This window comes from Chiloscyllium plagiosum, chromosome 30, assembly GCF_004010195.1.
Source record: "Chiloscyllium plagiosum isolate BGI_BamShark_2017 chromosome 30, ASM401019v2, whole genome shotgun sequence".
NCBI lineage: Eukaryota > Metazoa > Chordata > Chondrichthyes > Orectolobiformes > Hemiscylliidae > Chiloscyllium > Chiloscyllium plagiosum.
Genome location: NC_057739.1, coordinates 7,211,895 through 7,226,847, shown reverse-complemented (window position 1 = coordinate 7,226,847; position 14,953 = coordinate 7,211,895). Strand labels below are relative to the sequence as shown.

The 14,953-nt window shown below is 41.0% G+C and overlaps 1 protein-coding gene across 6 annotated transcripts in view; it reads right to left on the bottom strand.

Moving 5' to 3' along the window:
• pnpla7b (patatin-like phospholipase domain containing 7b) overlaps nucleotides 1-14,953 on the bottom strand; it is a 345,798-nt gene that overhangs the window by 281,424 nt on the left and 49,421 nt on the right. For all 6 annotated transcript variants that reach the window (XM_043719904.1, XM_043719899.1, XM_043719901.1 and 3 more), the window contains exons 5-9: nucleotides 13,811-13,893; nucleotides 12,198-12,286; nucleotides 8,730-8,870; nucleotides 2,986-3,145; nucleotides 602-682 (exon numbers count right to left, since the gene is read on the bottom strand). In XM_043719904.1, the coding sequence (XP_043575839.1) occupies nucleotides 602-682; nucleotides 2,986-3,145; nucleotides 8,730-8,870; nucleotides 12,198-12,286; nucleotides 13,811-13,893 (554 nt within the window). The remainder of the gene's footprint in view (nucleotides 1-601; nucleotides 683-2,985; nucleotides 3,146-8,729; nucleotides 8,871-12,197; nucleotides 12,287-13,810; nucleotides 13,894-14,953) is intronic.

Below are 14,953 nucleotides of genomic sequence, written 5' to 3'. Positions count from 1 at the left end.
AAACAAATACCAAGCGCTTTCTGACAAAATTTTCTGTAAAGGTTACTTCCATTCTGGTGAACGGTTCTAACTGGTCTCAAGGCCCTAGTACTTGAGTTGTGATGGTAGGATCAAGATGTAATTCCTGCATTTAATCAGTAACTAGTGACTCCTTCTAGAATATATTTGTGTGCATGCTCAGTGAGGGCAAAAGTATGGTAGGTAGTGATATAGCCCTATAATCCAGCAAACCTTGTCTGGATCCAAATTCTGCCTGACATGATGGAAAGCAATTGCTGATGTTCAAGTAACCACAGCCCAAAAGGAGTCAGGTTTAAGTTAGGGAAGGCTCACCCTGGCAAATATGACCTCAGATATAAGAACAACTAATTTCAGTAACTGTATTTACTCGACATCACAGGAACTTTAAACTTTGTGGAAAAAAACCCACACTTTTATAAATCAAAAAAATTATAAATTGTTCAATTTTTGCAAAAATTAAATCAAGTCCGAGCATCTCCATCTAAATGAAAAAAGCAAACTACTGTATAGTTAGTTGTGACTCATCTGGCATCTAAAAAACATATTAAAATGGCCTGCACATAGTGCACTATTTACTTACAGTAATAACATCCAGAATACTGAGAAGACTATGCACACTGTCACCTGGAAGGACTTCTTTCACCACAACTTCAGTGCCATCCTGTTCAAACAAAGAACAAAAACTTCGACATTGATTCAACTTACTACTTGAAGTCATTAATGTGTTTCAATTGATCTTACTAACCACCCCAAACTGCATTTTTTGATTATCTGGCACAGTTGATCAGTATACCAATAAACTAAAAAGAGAAAGACATCACATCTCCATGCAGAACTCATTTGCTCGCAAAAGAGGGCAGCACGGTGGTTCAGTGGTTGGCACTGCTGCCTCACAGCACCAGGGACACAGGTTAGATTCCAGCCTCGGGTAACTGTCTGTGTGGAGTTTGCACATCTTCTCTGTATCTGCATGGGTTTTTTCCAGGTGCTCCGGTTTCCTCCCACAATCAAAGATGTGCAGGTCAGGTGAACTGGCCATGCTAAATTGCCCAGTGTTCAGGGATGCATAGATTAGGTGCATTAGTCATGGGCAAATGTAGGGTAATAGGAAAGGGAAATGAGTCTGGGCAAGATACTCTTCGGAGGGTCTGTTTCCAAATTGTGAAGGTTCTAGAACTTAATATTTTTGTTAAATTGGTCTTCCTCAACTTGAACGTGTCTCCCAGTTCTACTGATATAAATTGTATCATTATTAAATGAGGCATACTGGAGCAAGTCATTGGTGCATAAAGTTTCAGCGTTGTACCAACATTCGATTAGATCAGCCGGCTAACAAGTAATCTAACCTCATCCACCCACCTTGATCCCATAACTGTTAATACCCATGCTCAACAAAATGCATCTATAAGACTTAGTTATCCAATGGGTCTAGTTTCTCAATGTGTATCCAATGCCAGGGAGAGTCATTTATTTCAAGATATCTCTGTTGCCCATCATTTCTTTGGTTAGACACTATGAACTGCAAGTTCGCAGGCAAGAAGCGATTTGGATTTCATCCCAGGCTATTCCTAAGTAGCTAATAATGGATTGCCAACAACAGAGACCTGGGTTGTTTTTTAGTTATTCATTTTGTGGGCCATGGGTGTCACTGACTGGGTAGTATTTATTGCCTGTCACTAGTTGCCCTTGAAAATGTGGTGGTGAGCTGCCTTCTTGAACTGCTGCATTCCACCTGCTGTGGGTTTACCCACAATGCCATTAGTGAGGGAATTCTGGGATTTTGGCCCAGCGGCAGTGAAGGAATGGCAATACATTTCCAAGTCAGGATGGTGAGTGGCTTGGAAAGGAACTTGAAAGCTCCCAAATACCTGCTACCTTTATCCTTCTAGATGAAAGTGGTTGTGGGTTTGGAAAGTGCTATCTGAGGATCTTTGATGAATTTCTGTAGTGCATCTTGTTGCTGCTGAGCATCGCTGGTGGTGGGAGTGCATTCTTATGGATTTGGTGTCAATCAAGCATGTTGCTTTCTCCTGGATGGTTCAAGCTTTGAGTGTTGTTGAGACTGCAATCATCCAAGCAATTTACACTCCTGACTTGTGCCTTGTAGATGGTGGACAGGCTTTGGACAGTCCGGAGGGGAGTTACTCACTGCAGTATTTCTAGCCTGTCCTAGTAGCTACTGCATTTGTGGTAAGTCCAGTTGAGTTTCTGATCAATGATAACCCCTAGGATATTGATAGTGGGTGATCAGTGATGGCAACACCATTGAATCTCAATGGGCAATGGTTAGATTGGTTTAGAGGAGTTAATGAGCTGGGTAGTTTGAGAGAATTGGATAACTATCAGGAGAAATATAGTCAGTATCACAATATGCTGTGGGGAGGGATTACTGTGTGATATTGTGGGGGTGGTGAGATGACTATTATCATTACAGTTAGTAGCAGAGGACACTGTCTGGGAAGAGCAGAATGTGGAGGCTAGTCTTATATCAGTAGTGCTGATCAACAATTTTAGCTGTTGACTATTTTTTCAGAATTGGAAGAACAACCAAGCTCTACACCGTTAGGGAGCTGATTAACCCAGGCAGGGTAATCCATAGCAGGGATATCTGTCAGAGTTATAGACAGTAACAAAGATCACTGACTGGGAGGATTTACTGGGCTGACAATGTGATTCATTCCTCTATCATAGATGAAGCTCTATGAGTAATGACTCCTGCTCAGAATATCAACCCAGCTTCATCACACACATCAAACAGTGTAACTCCTCAAAGACAACAACTCCAATGTGATTAGACTCTGCTACTTTAACATAACTATTAAAAGCGAGAAAAGTGAGCTTATTAAAGTCAGTGGCTCCAATGGCTTAATTTTTGACCTGAACCAGAACATGTCACTAATTAACAGGACCAAAATAAAATACTCCTAAATGGTTCTTAGACACAAAAGGTCTGCACACTCTTACATTCTCATTGATGCAGAGTTCCAGTTTCCCATCCTGTACTACATGGATGCTGTCATCAATCTCCCCTGGACGGAAGACGTATTCCCCTTCATGGACTTGTACAAAGATCATGTGTTTACAGAGTTCCAGAAATAGCGGTTTCTCAAAGTGTCCCAGCACCCTGCAAGGATAAAGAATGACACATGTTGCACTGCAATACAAATAATAGAAGCTGCTGAAGATGCCACATCAAGTCTACTGCATTTGTAAAAGGGCAAAATTACATCCGATTTTCTTTTTAACACTGCACTCTCACTGACCCTTTTTACAGATTAATGGCAGAACCACAGGCATGTGTATGACCAGTTCTGATTCCCCTTTGTAAGGGGCTTCATTCAATATCCTAACACAGCTGATGTGAACCATACCATGAAATGGAAGCATAAAATGAAAGAACTTAATAGTGTTTCATATCAGGTTGCTCTTGCAAGCCTCCGAAAGCCAGTTTTGGAATACAGAGGAACCTCGATTATCCAAAGGACACGGGCAGGCAGTATTTTGTTCGGTTAATCGAATTCAGAATAATCAAATGCTGGAAAACATAGTTTAGCCAAGCATCGGGACCTTGCAATCTTGCCATAAATCCGATAATCGAGGTTCCTCTGTATCTTGGAATATCACTACAATAAAAACAAACTGCTAGAAAACAACACTAATTCCTTGGTGTGCATCAAGTCCACTGCTCTGTGCCAGGTCAGCTACAGAACACCTTACAAATGTCAGTGGGATAAGCCCTTTAGTTGAGTTGAAGGAATAGGAATATAAATATATGTTTTGATAACCAGCCAGGACCAGCTACTGACCATTTTATCACTCTTACTGGAGAGGGTCATGTTAAAATCTAGTGGGAACAAAGTCCACCTTTACGGTGACATCTACCCCCAGTAGTGAAGTAAACTCACCCTATCTCAAACCCTTGCCCAACAATATGCTACCAAATGCTGCCAACATCTACAAAACTACACCCGAGTGAGGGTCACTGCCTTTGTTGAACAGTGGATAAAATCTTTCTCAATTTGACTCTCAATGCATATGTGCTGCATATCACAGAGTAATTCAGCAGTCACAATACCGTGAACGTACAGAACCAGGGGGCAACTTTAATGCTATCTACACAGGACTCAAATTGTCTCTCACCACATCCCTAAATTTCTTCCCTAATCTCAATTTAAAACACAGGATGTAGGAACATAGGAATAGGGTTAGGCCATTCAGCCCATTGAGCCTAGCCTGCCTTCTAGATCATGGCTGATGATCTCTTCAATGCCATTTGCCCACAATTGCTCATTATTCCCTAATGTCTTAGTCTCCAGAGACCTATTGATTTCTGTCTTGAACTTGCATGGTCCTCTAGGCAGAAAACGCCAAAGGTTCACCATTTCCTGAATTAATCTTTATTCCAAACTTAATAGCTCCACTTATATTCGGTGTCTTTGTTCCTGGTGCTAGTATCACCAGCCACAGAAACGTCCAGTCTAATACCTATCTTGTCCCAAACCAAGAATTTTCAAAGTTGCAATTAGATCAGCTCTCAATTCTTCAAAATTCTAGAGAATACTGACACAATTTCCTCAATCTCTCCACGTAAGACAATCCCACCAACCTAGGTAATCTGGTAAACATCCTTTGAAATCCCTCTATGGTGCATTCCTCCTTAGATAAGGAACCCAAAAATATATGCAATACTCCACTTGATGTCTCACCGAGGCTGTATAAAACCTCAGCAAGATTTCTTCAATTCTGTACTCAAATCTCCTTGCAACGAATGCCAAAATACCATTCACTTTCCTAACTGCATGCTAGCGCTTAATGATTCATCGACAAAGATGCCCAAGAGTCCTTTGGAAACCTGTAATTCCCGATCTCTCAGCATGAAGGATAAAAGAAATATTCTGACTTCCGGCTTTTTCTACCAAGGAGAATAACTATTAACATCTTGGGGTTAGCACTGACCAGAAACTGAATTAGACTGTCCATTTAAATAATCCCGGCTGTAAGTACAGGTCAGAGGTTAGGAATGCTGCAGCTAGCAACTCACTGTCTGATGCGCCAAAGTCTGCTCGCCATCCTCAAGATGTAAAACATGAGTGCGGTGGAACAGTCCCTATTTGCTTAGATGCGTGCAGCTCCAACAGCATCCATGGCAAAGCATTCCACTTGATTAGCACCTCATGTTAAAACATTCACTTCTTCCACTACCTCCCGGCACGTTCCATGCTCTTTGAATCATAGAATCCAGACAGTGTGGAAGCAGGCCTTTTGTCCTACTGGGTCTACACCGACACTCAAAGAGCATCGCAGCCAGATCCATCCCTTTGGGAGTAAAGCCCTCAGATTTTGGACCTCGAATGCTTCAGAGAATAGATTAGATTGGATTCGATTACTTACAGTGTGGAAACAGGCCCTTCGGCCCAACAAGTCCACACCAATCCTCCGAAGAGCAACCCACCCATCCATTTACCCCTTCACCTAACACTAGGGGCAATTTAGCGTGGCCAATTCACCTAACCTGCACATATTTTGGATTATGGGTGGAAACCGGAGCACCCGGAGGAAAACCACGCAGACACGGGGAGAATTTGCAAACTCCACACAGACATTCCTGAGGCAGGAATTGAACCCGGGTCTCTGGCGCGATGAGGCAGCAGTGCTAACCACTGTGCCACCGTGCCGCCCGAATACTGTTGCCAAATTGTAATTTCTTGTGCATTGGCCAAGTCAGTGATCAGAGGGGGATTATTTTATGACTTTTAGTCGCATCTGCTCCAATCCTCAATTTCCAGTTGGATTCGACAGTAAGAACCTGAGCTGCTTTTGTTTCCTCACAAGATTGGCAACGAGGCAAATTACAGCACTCCTATCCGACTCCTTAATGATTGAGATTAGCTATTTCAAGATTGGTTGATTCTTTCAGACTGCCCGGCTTAAAATTGCACTGGGTCATGCTTGGACCATCCGAGGATCCCTGATCCTGTGCCAAAGTACAAGACCCAAATTTTTAAAAACGTCCACAAGTTCAGATCCCATATTTAACATGAAAGCATAAGGTGAAAACAATCTTCACTAATGTCTAGCCAAAGTTATCAAGATAGCATATATTTCCACACACAAAAGGAGTGGCATCACTTCTAAATGATCTAGCTGTAATTTTCCATTCAAAAATCTCAAATCAATTAACTTTACTCTAACTTATGAACTTATTAATCATTTGTGCCTTCAACCCACTAGGTCCAAACTCCAGAATTCCTTTGCAATACATTACTGCCTTTTGCTCTTAAGAGCATAACTTGATTACACAACTTTGACTAAGATTTGATCACAAAGAAACTCAAAGGGGAAGCAGGCCATTTGGCCCATCGAGTCTGCACTGACCCTCTGAAGGGCATCCCATCTAGTCTGCTACCCCATCCAGTCTGCTCCCTCATCTCTGTAACCCTGCATTTTCCATGCCCAATCCACCCATCCCATACATTCCCTAAACACTATACCCAATTTAGCATGGTCAATCCACCTGACCTGCACAACTTTGCACTGTGGGAGGAAACCGGAGCACCCAGAGCGAACCCACACAGACCCTGGGAGATTGTACAAACACCAAACAGATAGTCATCCCAAGGTGGAATTGAACCCAGGTCGCTGTGCTCTGAGGCAGCAGTGCTAACCACTAAGCCATTGTGCCTCTCAAGTGTTTCTCGCACTCAGTTTCTTTGTGAACAGCTCTACAAATCACCTTGGAAAATGTTATGAAAGGTGCAATACAAATGTAAGTTATTGTTGTTTACACTGCCAAGCAGTGATAATGCCCCTAATTTAAATCTCAGGTATAGGGTTTGTGCTGTCATCAGATTACTACGGTCCTCATCAAGTCAGTGAACTAAGGCTGATTTTGCCAGTATTTTACAATATTTACTATATTTAAAGATTGTTTATTGAGAGGACAGATAACTTGCCCAATAAAATGATAATGCAGCTTAAAGCCTGAGTCATAGCTTCCCAATAGTCTTACAAAGTTGTTTATGCACATTTATTTTGAAATAACTAACTCATAACTGTCAGTATTGAAATTATTTTAGTCATTAGCCTACAATAACATATAGCCAATTCAGCTAAGAAATCACTTAGGTACAGAGAAAGAGAGAGATGAAGATAGATACATTGTCATAGAAAGCATTAGTGTGTGCTATAAGCATCATTTTAATTTTAACCTCCCGTTCTGTATCTATTCTCACCCTCCCTCTTATTTCCTCTTATCGTCCTAAACTCCTGCTTTGCTGTTACTCTGTCTGCATTCCCTCTCTATAGGTCCATCTCCCATTATTCATTCACCACTACACCAGTTCATGCTTAATCAACTGTCTAACTTCAGAAAGCAGTTTCATGGCTCCTCTGAGTCAATTCAGAACACTGTAAAGTTTAATCATGACCACTGCAATCTTGTATTCAGATTTAAAAAGGAAGACTGACATTGTAGGACCTCAGGACATTCAAAGTATGTCACAGTCAACACACAGCAAGATTCCACCACATCATTAATGACCAGGTCATTATTTTTAATAATGCTGCTAAGAAAAGATAAATTTTAGGAAGGGCATCATGGAGTTCTCCCCTGTTCTTAAAACTGGTAAATTGGGATCTCGGAAGGATGCAATTGCACTGGAGAGGGTGCAGAGGAGATTTAGCACGATGTTGTTTGGGCTGGAGTATTTCAACTATGAAAATGGACTAGAAGGGCTGGGGTTGCTTTGATCAGAAGGTGGAGGAGGGAAATCAGGGACATAAATAGGATGGATTGAAAAAAATAATCCCCTTAGTACAGGGATCAATAACCAGTGGGGGGGGGCGGAAAAAGAGGAAGTTAGAGAGGATTTATGGAGAAATGTTTTCATCCAGAGGATGGTGGTTATCTGGAACACATTGCCTGAAAGCAGGATAGAGGCAGGAACCATTAAAATATTTAAGTATTTAGATGAACACTTGACTCACCATTGCACACAAGGTTATAGGCCAAGTGATAGGAAATGGAACTGGAGTAAATAGATGCTTGATGACCAGCATGAAGAAGATAGGCTGAAAGGCCAATTTCCATACTGTAATATCCTATGACTGTTGTGATCTACCTTGGACTGCAAAAACCACCTCAGTTTAGTAACTTGTCTAAACAGTATCATCTCCAGTACAGTGTTTCTTGAATAATCCACTGTTAATCGTAGACTATGTGTCTGGAGTGGGACTTGAACCCACAAACTTTAGATGGGAGGCTACCACTGGGCCATAGCAAACATTATTTAATATGATTCAACATTCTGTTGACTTTAATTATTGGTGATATGTTTAGCATCAGGTCCACTGAGATGGAAGATATGGCTGTCACCAGTACTCAAAGTAATGGAGACAAGTTGTTGGATTCAGAACATTACTCAAAAAGTTTACTGGTATATTAAACAATCCTGAAATAAGTACAAATGCCCTCTAAGGAACATCAAATTTGCATTGCAGCAACATCAATTACAGAGGAACCTTGATTATCCGAAGGACATGGGCGGGGAGTATTTTGTTTGGTAAATCAAATGCCGGATAACATAGTTAGCCACGCATCAGGACCTTCCGATCTTGTTTGGATCATCTGAAATTCAGTTAATCGAATGCTGGATAATCAAGGTTCTTCTGTATACTGGGAAAGTGGCATTACCTACTTGGATGCTTACCTAACATTCTTGAGCATATAAAGAACCTCAGATGGCAAGTGGGAATTTTTGACATCAAATTCGGTCAGGTCAGCCTCCAGAAGTGAAGAGGGCGGTTCCTTTGGCTGCAAGGTTGGTGGCTCCTTCTTGAGTCGGAGTATTCTGCAAGACATCAGTAAAACAAATTAACAATGCATTTTATAAATGTTGAGATACTTTGAAAGTAACATGAATCATTGAAAATAATTGAATACATGTCTCCATCAGCACTACACCAAACAGCTCATCTGTTAGCAAGCGCACCTATTCTTAGTAAATTCTCAAGACACCCACCCTCAATGATAATCCCTGTGGGTAACTATTTCTAGCAAATTGTACCATCTGTTCACTATCTTCTTTTAAGGCTTCACATCTAAAGCAGTGCATTTTGAGATGATTATACAATAGCAACAAAATCCTATTCCCCAAAATATTTAAAATAAAGACGAAAAAGCACCGAAGACACTTCTGATTGACAAGGGTCATCAATGACTAAGTAGTTCCTGAGCAAGTACTCCCATTCCTGCCAGAAACATCAACATTACAATATCTGTGAATTCAAGAAGACCACATTCACATTAGCAGTCAAACTTCACAACTCTAAGTTCAAGCATTGTCAGTACTATCCTGCACAGAATTAATGATCAGCTGAAAATCTGCAACTTATATCCAACATTAACTATCTCCTGGACCTCTCTGATCTAATGCATAGAGGTACCAAGACTCATTAAACATAGAAGCAAGAGGTGATCATGTCTGCTCCGCTACTCAATTATTCATGGCTGATTTGATGACCCTCAACACTACTTTTCTGCCTTATTGCGGATTAGAAATTTGCCTGCCTCAGTCTTATATATATTTGATGACCCAGCCTCAACTGCCTTCTGCGGCAAAGAATTCCACAGATTCACTATCTGCAAAACAAAGTTCCTTTCCCATCTGTGTTGAATATGCAACCCTTTTATTGCAAGATATGACCTCTGGTCCTGATTGTCCCTCAAGGGGAATCAACCTTTCTGCATCTGCCCTCTAAAAGTCTTGTATGCTTCAATGAGGTCTCCTCTCATCTTTCTAAACTCTAATGAGTACAGGAGCACATGATGCACTGTGGCTGCCAAAGGTTAGCAGATGCTGCAGCTACTAAAGAATGAAAAAGGCAGAGACATATTTAGTGTCTGGGGGTTAATGATCTCCAGACCTAATTTAACATCAGTGCAATCACCCATAGTGCACAGAAATGCTTCAAAGCAATTTTAGAATGCAACATTAAATTATTCCCACTATTCACATAACCAGTTTGATACCAACAGCCACTGACCTGTCACCCATTTCTCCAGGAATGACCAAAATTTAGAAAGGCAAAATTTATTACTGTACAACTGGCAAATGTTTGCATATGATTTTATAGCCATTGAATGCATTGGTTTATGATAACCCTGGCTAGAGAGCTTGTTTCCATAAGGGATCTAATTTGATGATGAGATACTAAGAGCAGGATGAGTGGCATGGGAGGGTAGAAGAAATAGGATGGGGAGGGAATAAATGTAAAGAGTGTGGGCATGCTGAGGACAAGAGTGTGTGATGCATTTATAGCTGTTGCTGGCAATGACAATAACCACAAAAAGTAAGTGATATCAAATACTTCTTTTAATTCATCATGGGTTTCGAAGTTGGCTGGAAAGGCCAGTATTTGCTGTCCAGCTCACATTTCCCTTGAACCTAGTAGATTGCTACATATGGTATTTGAGAAGGCAGTCAAAATCAACCACACTAATGTGGGTCTGGGGTCACATGTAGGCCAAACCAGCTGCAGATGGCAGATTTACACATCTGAACAACATTGGTAAATCAGGTGGGCATTCAGCACGATCATGGCCATCATGATTACCATTATTGAGACTGATTTTGTACTGTAGATTTATTGATTGAAATCAAAAATCATCAACTGCTGTGCGGGATTTGAATCTGTATACCCATAGGCAGTGACACTACCTCTAAGCTACCATCTCCCCTTCAAATATTTTGTAGCATCTACTAAAACAAACCATTACTTTGAGTGCAAATGTTTTGCACTTTTCTGCTGGCCACGTAATAACAACTGATTGCAATCAAGTGACATTCAACTCCAAGACCGCCTTCCTAACCTGCAATCTTCTTCCTGACCTCTCCGCCCCCACCCCCACTCCAGCCTATCACCCTCATCTTGACCTCCTTCCACCTATCGCATTTCCAACGCCCCTCCTAAGTCCCTCCTCCCTACCTTTTATCTTAGCCTGCTGGACACACTTTCCTCATTCCTGAAGAAGGGCTCATGCTCGAAACGTCGATTCTCCTGCTCCTTGGATGCTGCCTGACCTGCTGCGCTTTTCCAGCAACACATTTTCAGCAAAATGTCAGAGCAGAGCGAGGAAGAACTATGTCACTATTCATACTGGGGTAGAGTTTTAAAACTCGAGCTGCAGAGATTTTGCACAAATTCAAGGATAAGTCACCTGCTCATCCTATCAAAGTGAGCAACTGTACAAAACACCAGGTTGGAAACGGTAATTTGGATGAATTGTGACTCAAGCCAGCAGAACTCAAAGGCAATACAATAAAAGCACTTACAATTTGATATACATCCAGGGCCATATGACATTAATCATCTAAGATTTATGCTCACTGTCTATTGGATTAAATCAACACCAAATTATTAATCTTGTAAAATACTCTGCTAAATTTATTCCTTGCTTTGACAGGCTACACATAAGGAAGGTATACATATGGGGGCATAAAAAATTAAGAACATTTGAAGTCCAGTCCTGCTGTAATATAGAAAACATAGCAACTAATCTACACACAGCTCACAACAAACATAAACATGCCAATAAGCAGATAATGTGGTTCAATGATGGAGAAATGTTGACCAGGACTTAGGAGAGAACTCATCTGCACATCCTCAAAATCGCACACATCCAGAGGGAGCCTTGTTAAAATGCCTCACCCAAAGAACAACACATCTTCAGTACTGTATGTGTGGTCATTTTATATTATGTGCCCAAGGGTATATTATTAGTTCTAGCCTAGCCAATAAACAAGATGTCTCTCTAAAATAAAGATTTGGGAACTACGACTCCAGGGTCTCTTAATAGCAACCTCTCCCTGTATATCAATGCTGTTGCTGTCGTAACTAAATCACAGTGAAAACCATTTGGTACTTGAGGGGAGAACAATGGCCTTTCAATGACATATCTTAAAATGTAAATATATTTAATAAACAAACGCAGTACTTAATTGAAAAAAGAGTCACAATAACTATTCGAGCTGGTACAGAATATCCATCCAGAGCATAACGAATGAAATACAAGAGATCTGAACAAGTATCATGGCAGAGTCTGCCATTTCTCTCTATCCCTCCCCTTCATTAGGGATTAATTATAATTAGACTAAAGCAATTTGTACAGGGTGTACCTTCTAGCCAGGTTCAGTACCTTCTGCCTCTTCCTCAACCTCTGACGAGGCACATTGTTCCCAACCAGCGATGAGGTAGATAGTTTCACCTAGGTTTTAAAGTAGTACAGGTTAAATAGCTGCAAGATCATCCTGTACCCTGTTTTAAGTGTTCTTACTTAATTTGTTTACAGCCGTACAAGCGAATCATTGTAAGCAAAGATGGACAGATCAAAAGAGAAAGAATATGAAGATGGGTAAAGGAGAAAGGGATGCTTGTTACTTCTGGGATCAAACAACAACAATAATAAAAAACCAACACAAAACAGCATAAAAAGATGGAGAAGAAAGGGGAGCCCAACAAGCTAACTCCCAATTCCTTTCAAAATCTCAATGAACTGGTTCCCAAAATTCTGGAGCTATCGCTGAAAATAAACTTGACAAGACTAATACTGAAGTATTCAAACCTAAAATAATCTAAATTTAAAGTGTTCATTTGTAAGGAACAAGCACCACCTTCTGGTGTTTCTGAGGCAGTACCAAGAGATCCCCTTTTTAATGCCATACTTACGAAAAACAGAAGGACACCAATATTGTAGAACACAGTTCTTCCCATTTATCCAAATATGCCCAGGAGATACTGTGTAATCTGATTAAGAACATATTTTTCTTTTTGTGCCTGTCTTAAAGAACTGATTCCTGCTGCAACCAAAATGACACGATTCAATTTCTATACCGTCCAAGACAAGCCAGCAAACAGCATAGAATTTGGACAGGGAGTTTTGGTTTGTGGACCCATTCTCACTGAAAGCTTGGGTTCCATTCATTTCACTTAGGGCTTCTCTCAGAAGGAGGGAGAGGAGATAAGAGAGTAGCTCTCATTCCGTTAAACTGAGTTGTACACAAAATTAACTCAGAGGGAAGAAAAAACAAACAAATTGTGCCAATAATTGTAAAACAAAAATCACACCATGGCAACAAGCAATTGTCAAAACCAAAATAGATATGTCAAAATCAGCAGGACCAAGCTTCAGCCATGCACATAACAAAAGGGCAGCACAGTGCCACAGCAGTTAGCACTGGTGCCTCACAGCTCTAGGGTTCTGGGTTCAATTCCACCTTCAGGTGACTGTTTGTATGGAGCTTGTACATTCTCCACATGTCTGTAAGGGTTTCCTCCCAAAGTCCGAAGATGTGCAGATTAGGTGGTTTGGCATGCTAAATTGCCCATAGTGTCCAGAGATGTGCAGGCTATGCATTAGCCATGGGAAATACGTGGTTATAGGGTACGATCTGGGTGGGAAGCTCTTCTCTGAGGGTCAGTATGGACTCAATGGCGTGCTTCCACACTGTAGGGATTCTATGATCCAACCTAAACAAGACCATGTGATCATGAGTACAGGCTCACATTGCCACCAATTTCCCCAGCACACCCCACAAACACCCACCATCACTAATTCAAATAATTCAAGGTATAAATTCAAGCAATTGTTCCAGCTATTCAGGCTGAGAAATGAAACAATATTACTGACTGAGTCATAGAAGAACAGACCACATGTAACACGCATGTAAATGGTAGGAAATGAAGTAATTACACAAACTGTTGGACAGATTTGGACCCATGGCTAAATTACCTTTCTCATGATTTTTCTTCCATAAAACATCACCTTGTCCCTCTTCCGGAACCTGTACCGAGTCACGCCCTGCTGCTGCTGTTCTGCAAGGGAAATCAAAACCACAGACGTGAGCACATTACCCAAAAAACACTCTTACAGGAAAAGTGCTTAAAGCAATCTACCACAAAGGAGGACATGATTCTTAGCTGTGAAAATGTGGCTCGACGTTTGACTGAAACTGCCCTGGGCATTACTGCCAAAGTATCAGACCCTCCCAAAAAAAAAGGAAAAAGAACCTTGGTTTTTGATCAGGTGGTGTTTCCTACATTAAAAAGGTACAAAATGCATTTAAATGTGATTACATCCAAAGCCCATTAATCAGGTCTGTTGAGGACCTCACATCAGAGCATGGTCAAGCTCTTCTGTATTGACAGAAATATTCTATTCATATCTCAAGTATTGATTCCTGCCCTGTAAGCAAAGGGACTGCAGATCTCTTGGTTTCACTCAATTAATTGTCCGCCTCTCAATACCACCAAATAAAATCTGGTCTTCAGTCTCGTTAATGATTATGCAGAAACTGACCACCACATTTCCACACTTAACAAGACTGCTACAGATTCTCATTTTCACCAGAAAGGGTTGATTGAATCTCAGTCTACCGTCTCATCTGGAAGACGATGCGGTCTTCAGTGCAGCATTCCATCAGTGATGAACTTAGAAATCAGCTTAAATTGTGTTTTGCAACCAGGCTTGAATAATCATTTTGCTCAGAAACAAAACAGGCAGAAGCACCCTTCTATAACCTTGATCCTGTTATCTCTACTTACCTTCACTATCACCTTAAATATCTACAGATAACAATGTAGAGAACTCAAATGAAAACCCGAGAAGGATAGTACAGGTTTGTAAAGAATGCAGTAAACACAAAAGGCAATCTCCATCTGTGTTTATTACACCTCATTAAGAAGAGAAATGGCACATCTCAAATTTAACTAAAGAGTGGGTTCTCGTGGTATAATGGTAGCGTCCCCATGTCTGAGACAGAGGACCCCACTTCAAAGCTGATCTGTGCTCCAGAGGCGTGTCATAACATGCTGGAATGTGTTGATTTAGAAACATTTAACTAAAGAGTGTCCTTGCACTTTACGTGGTTTGCAA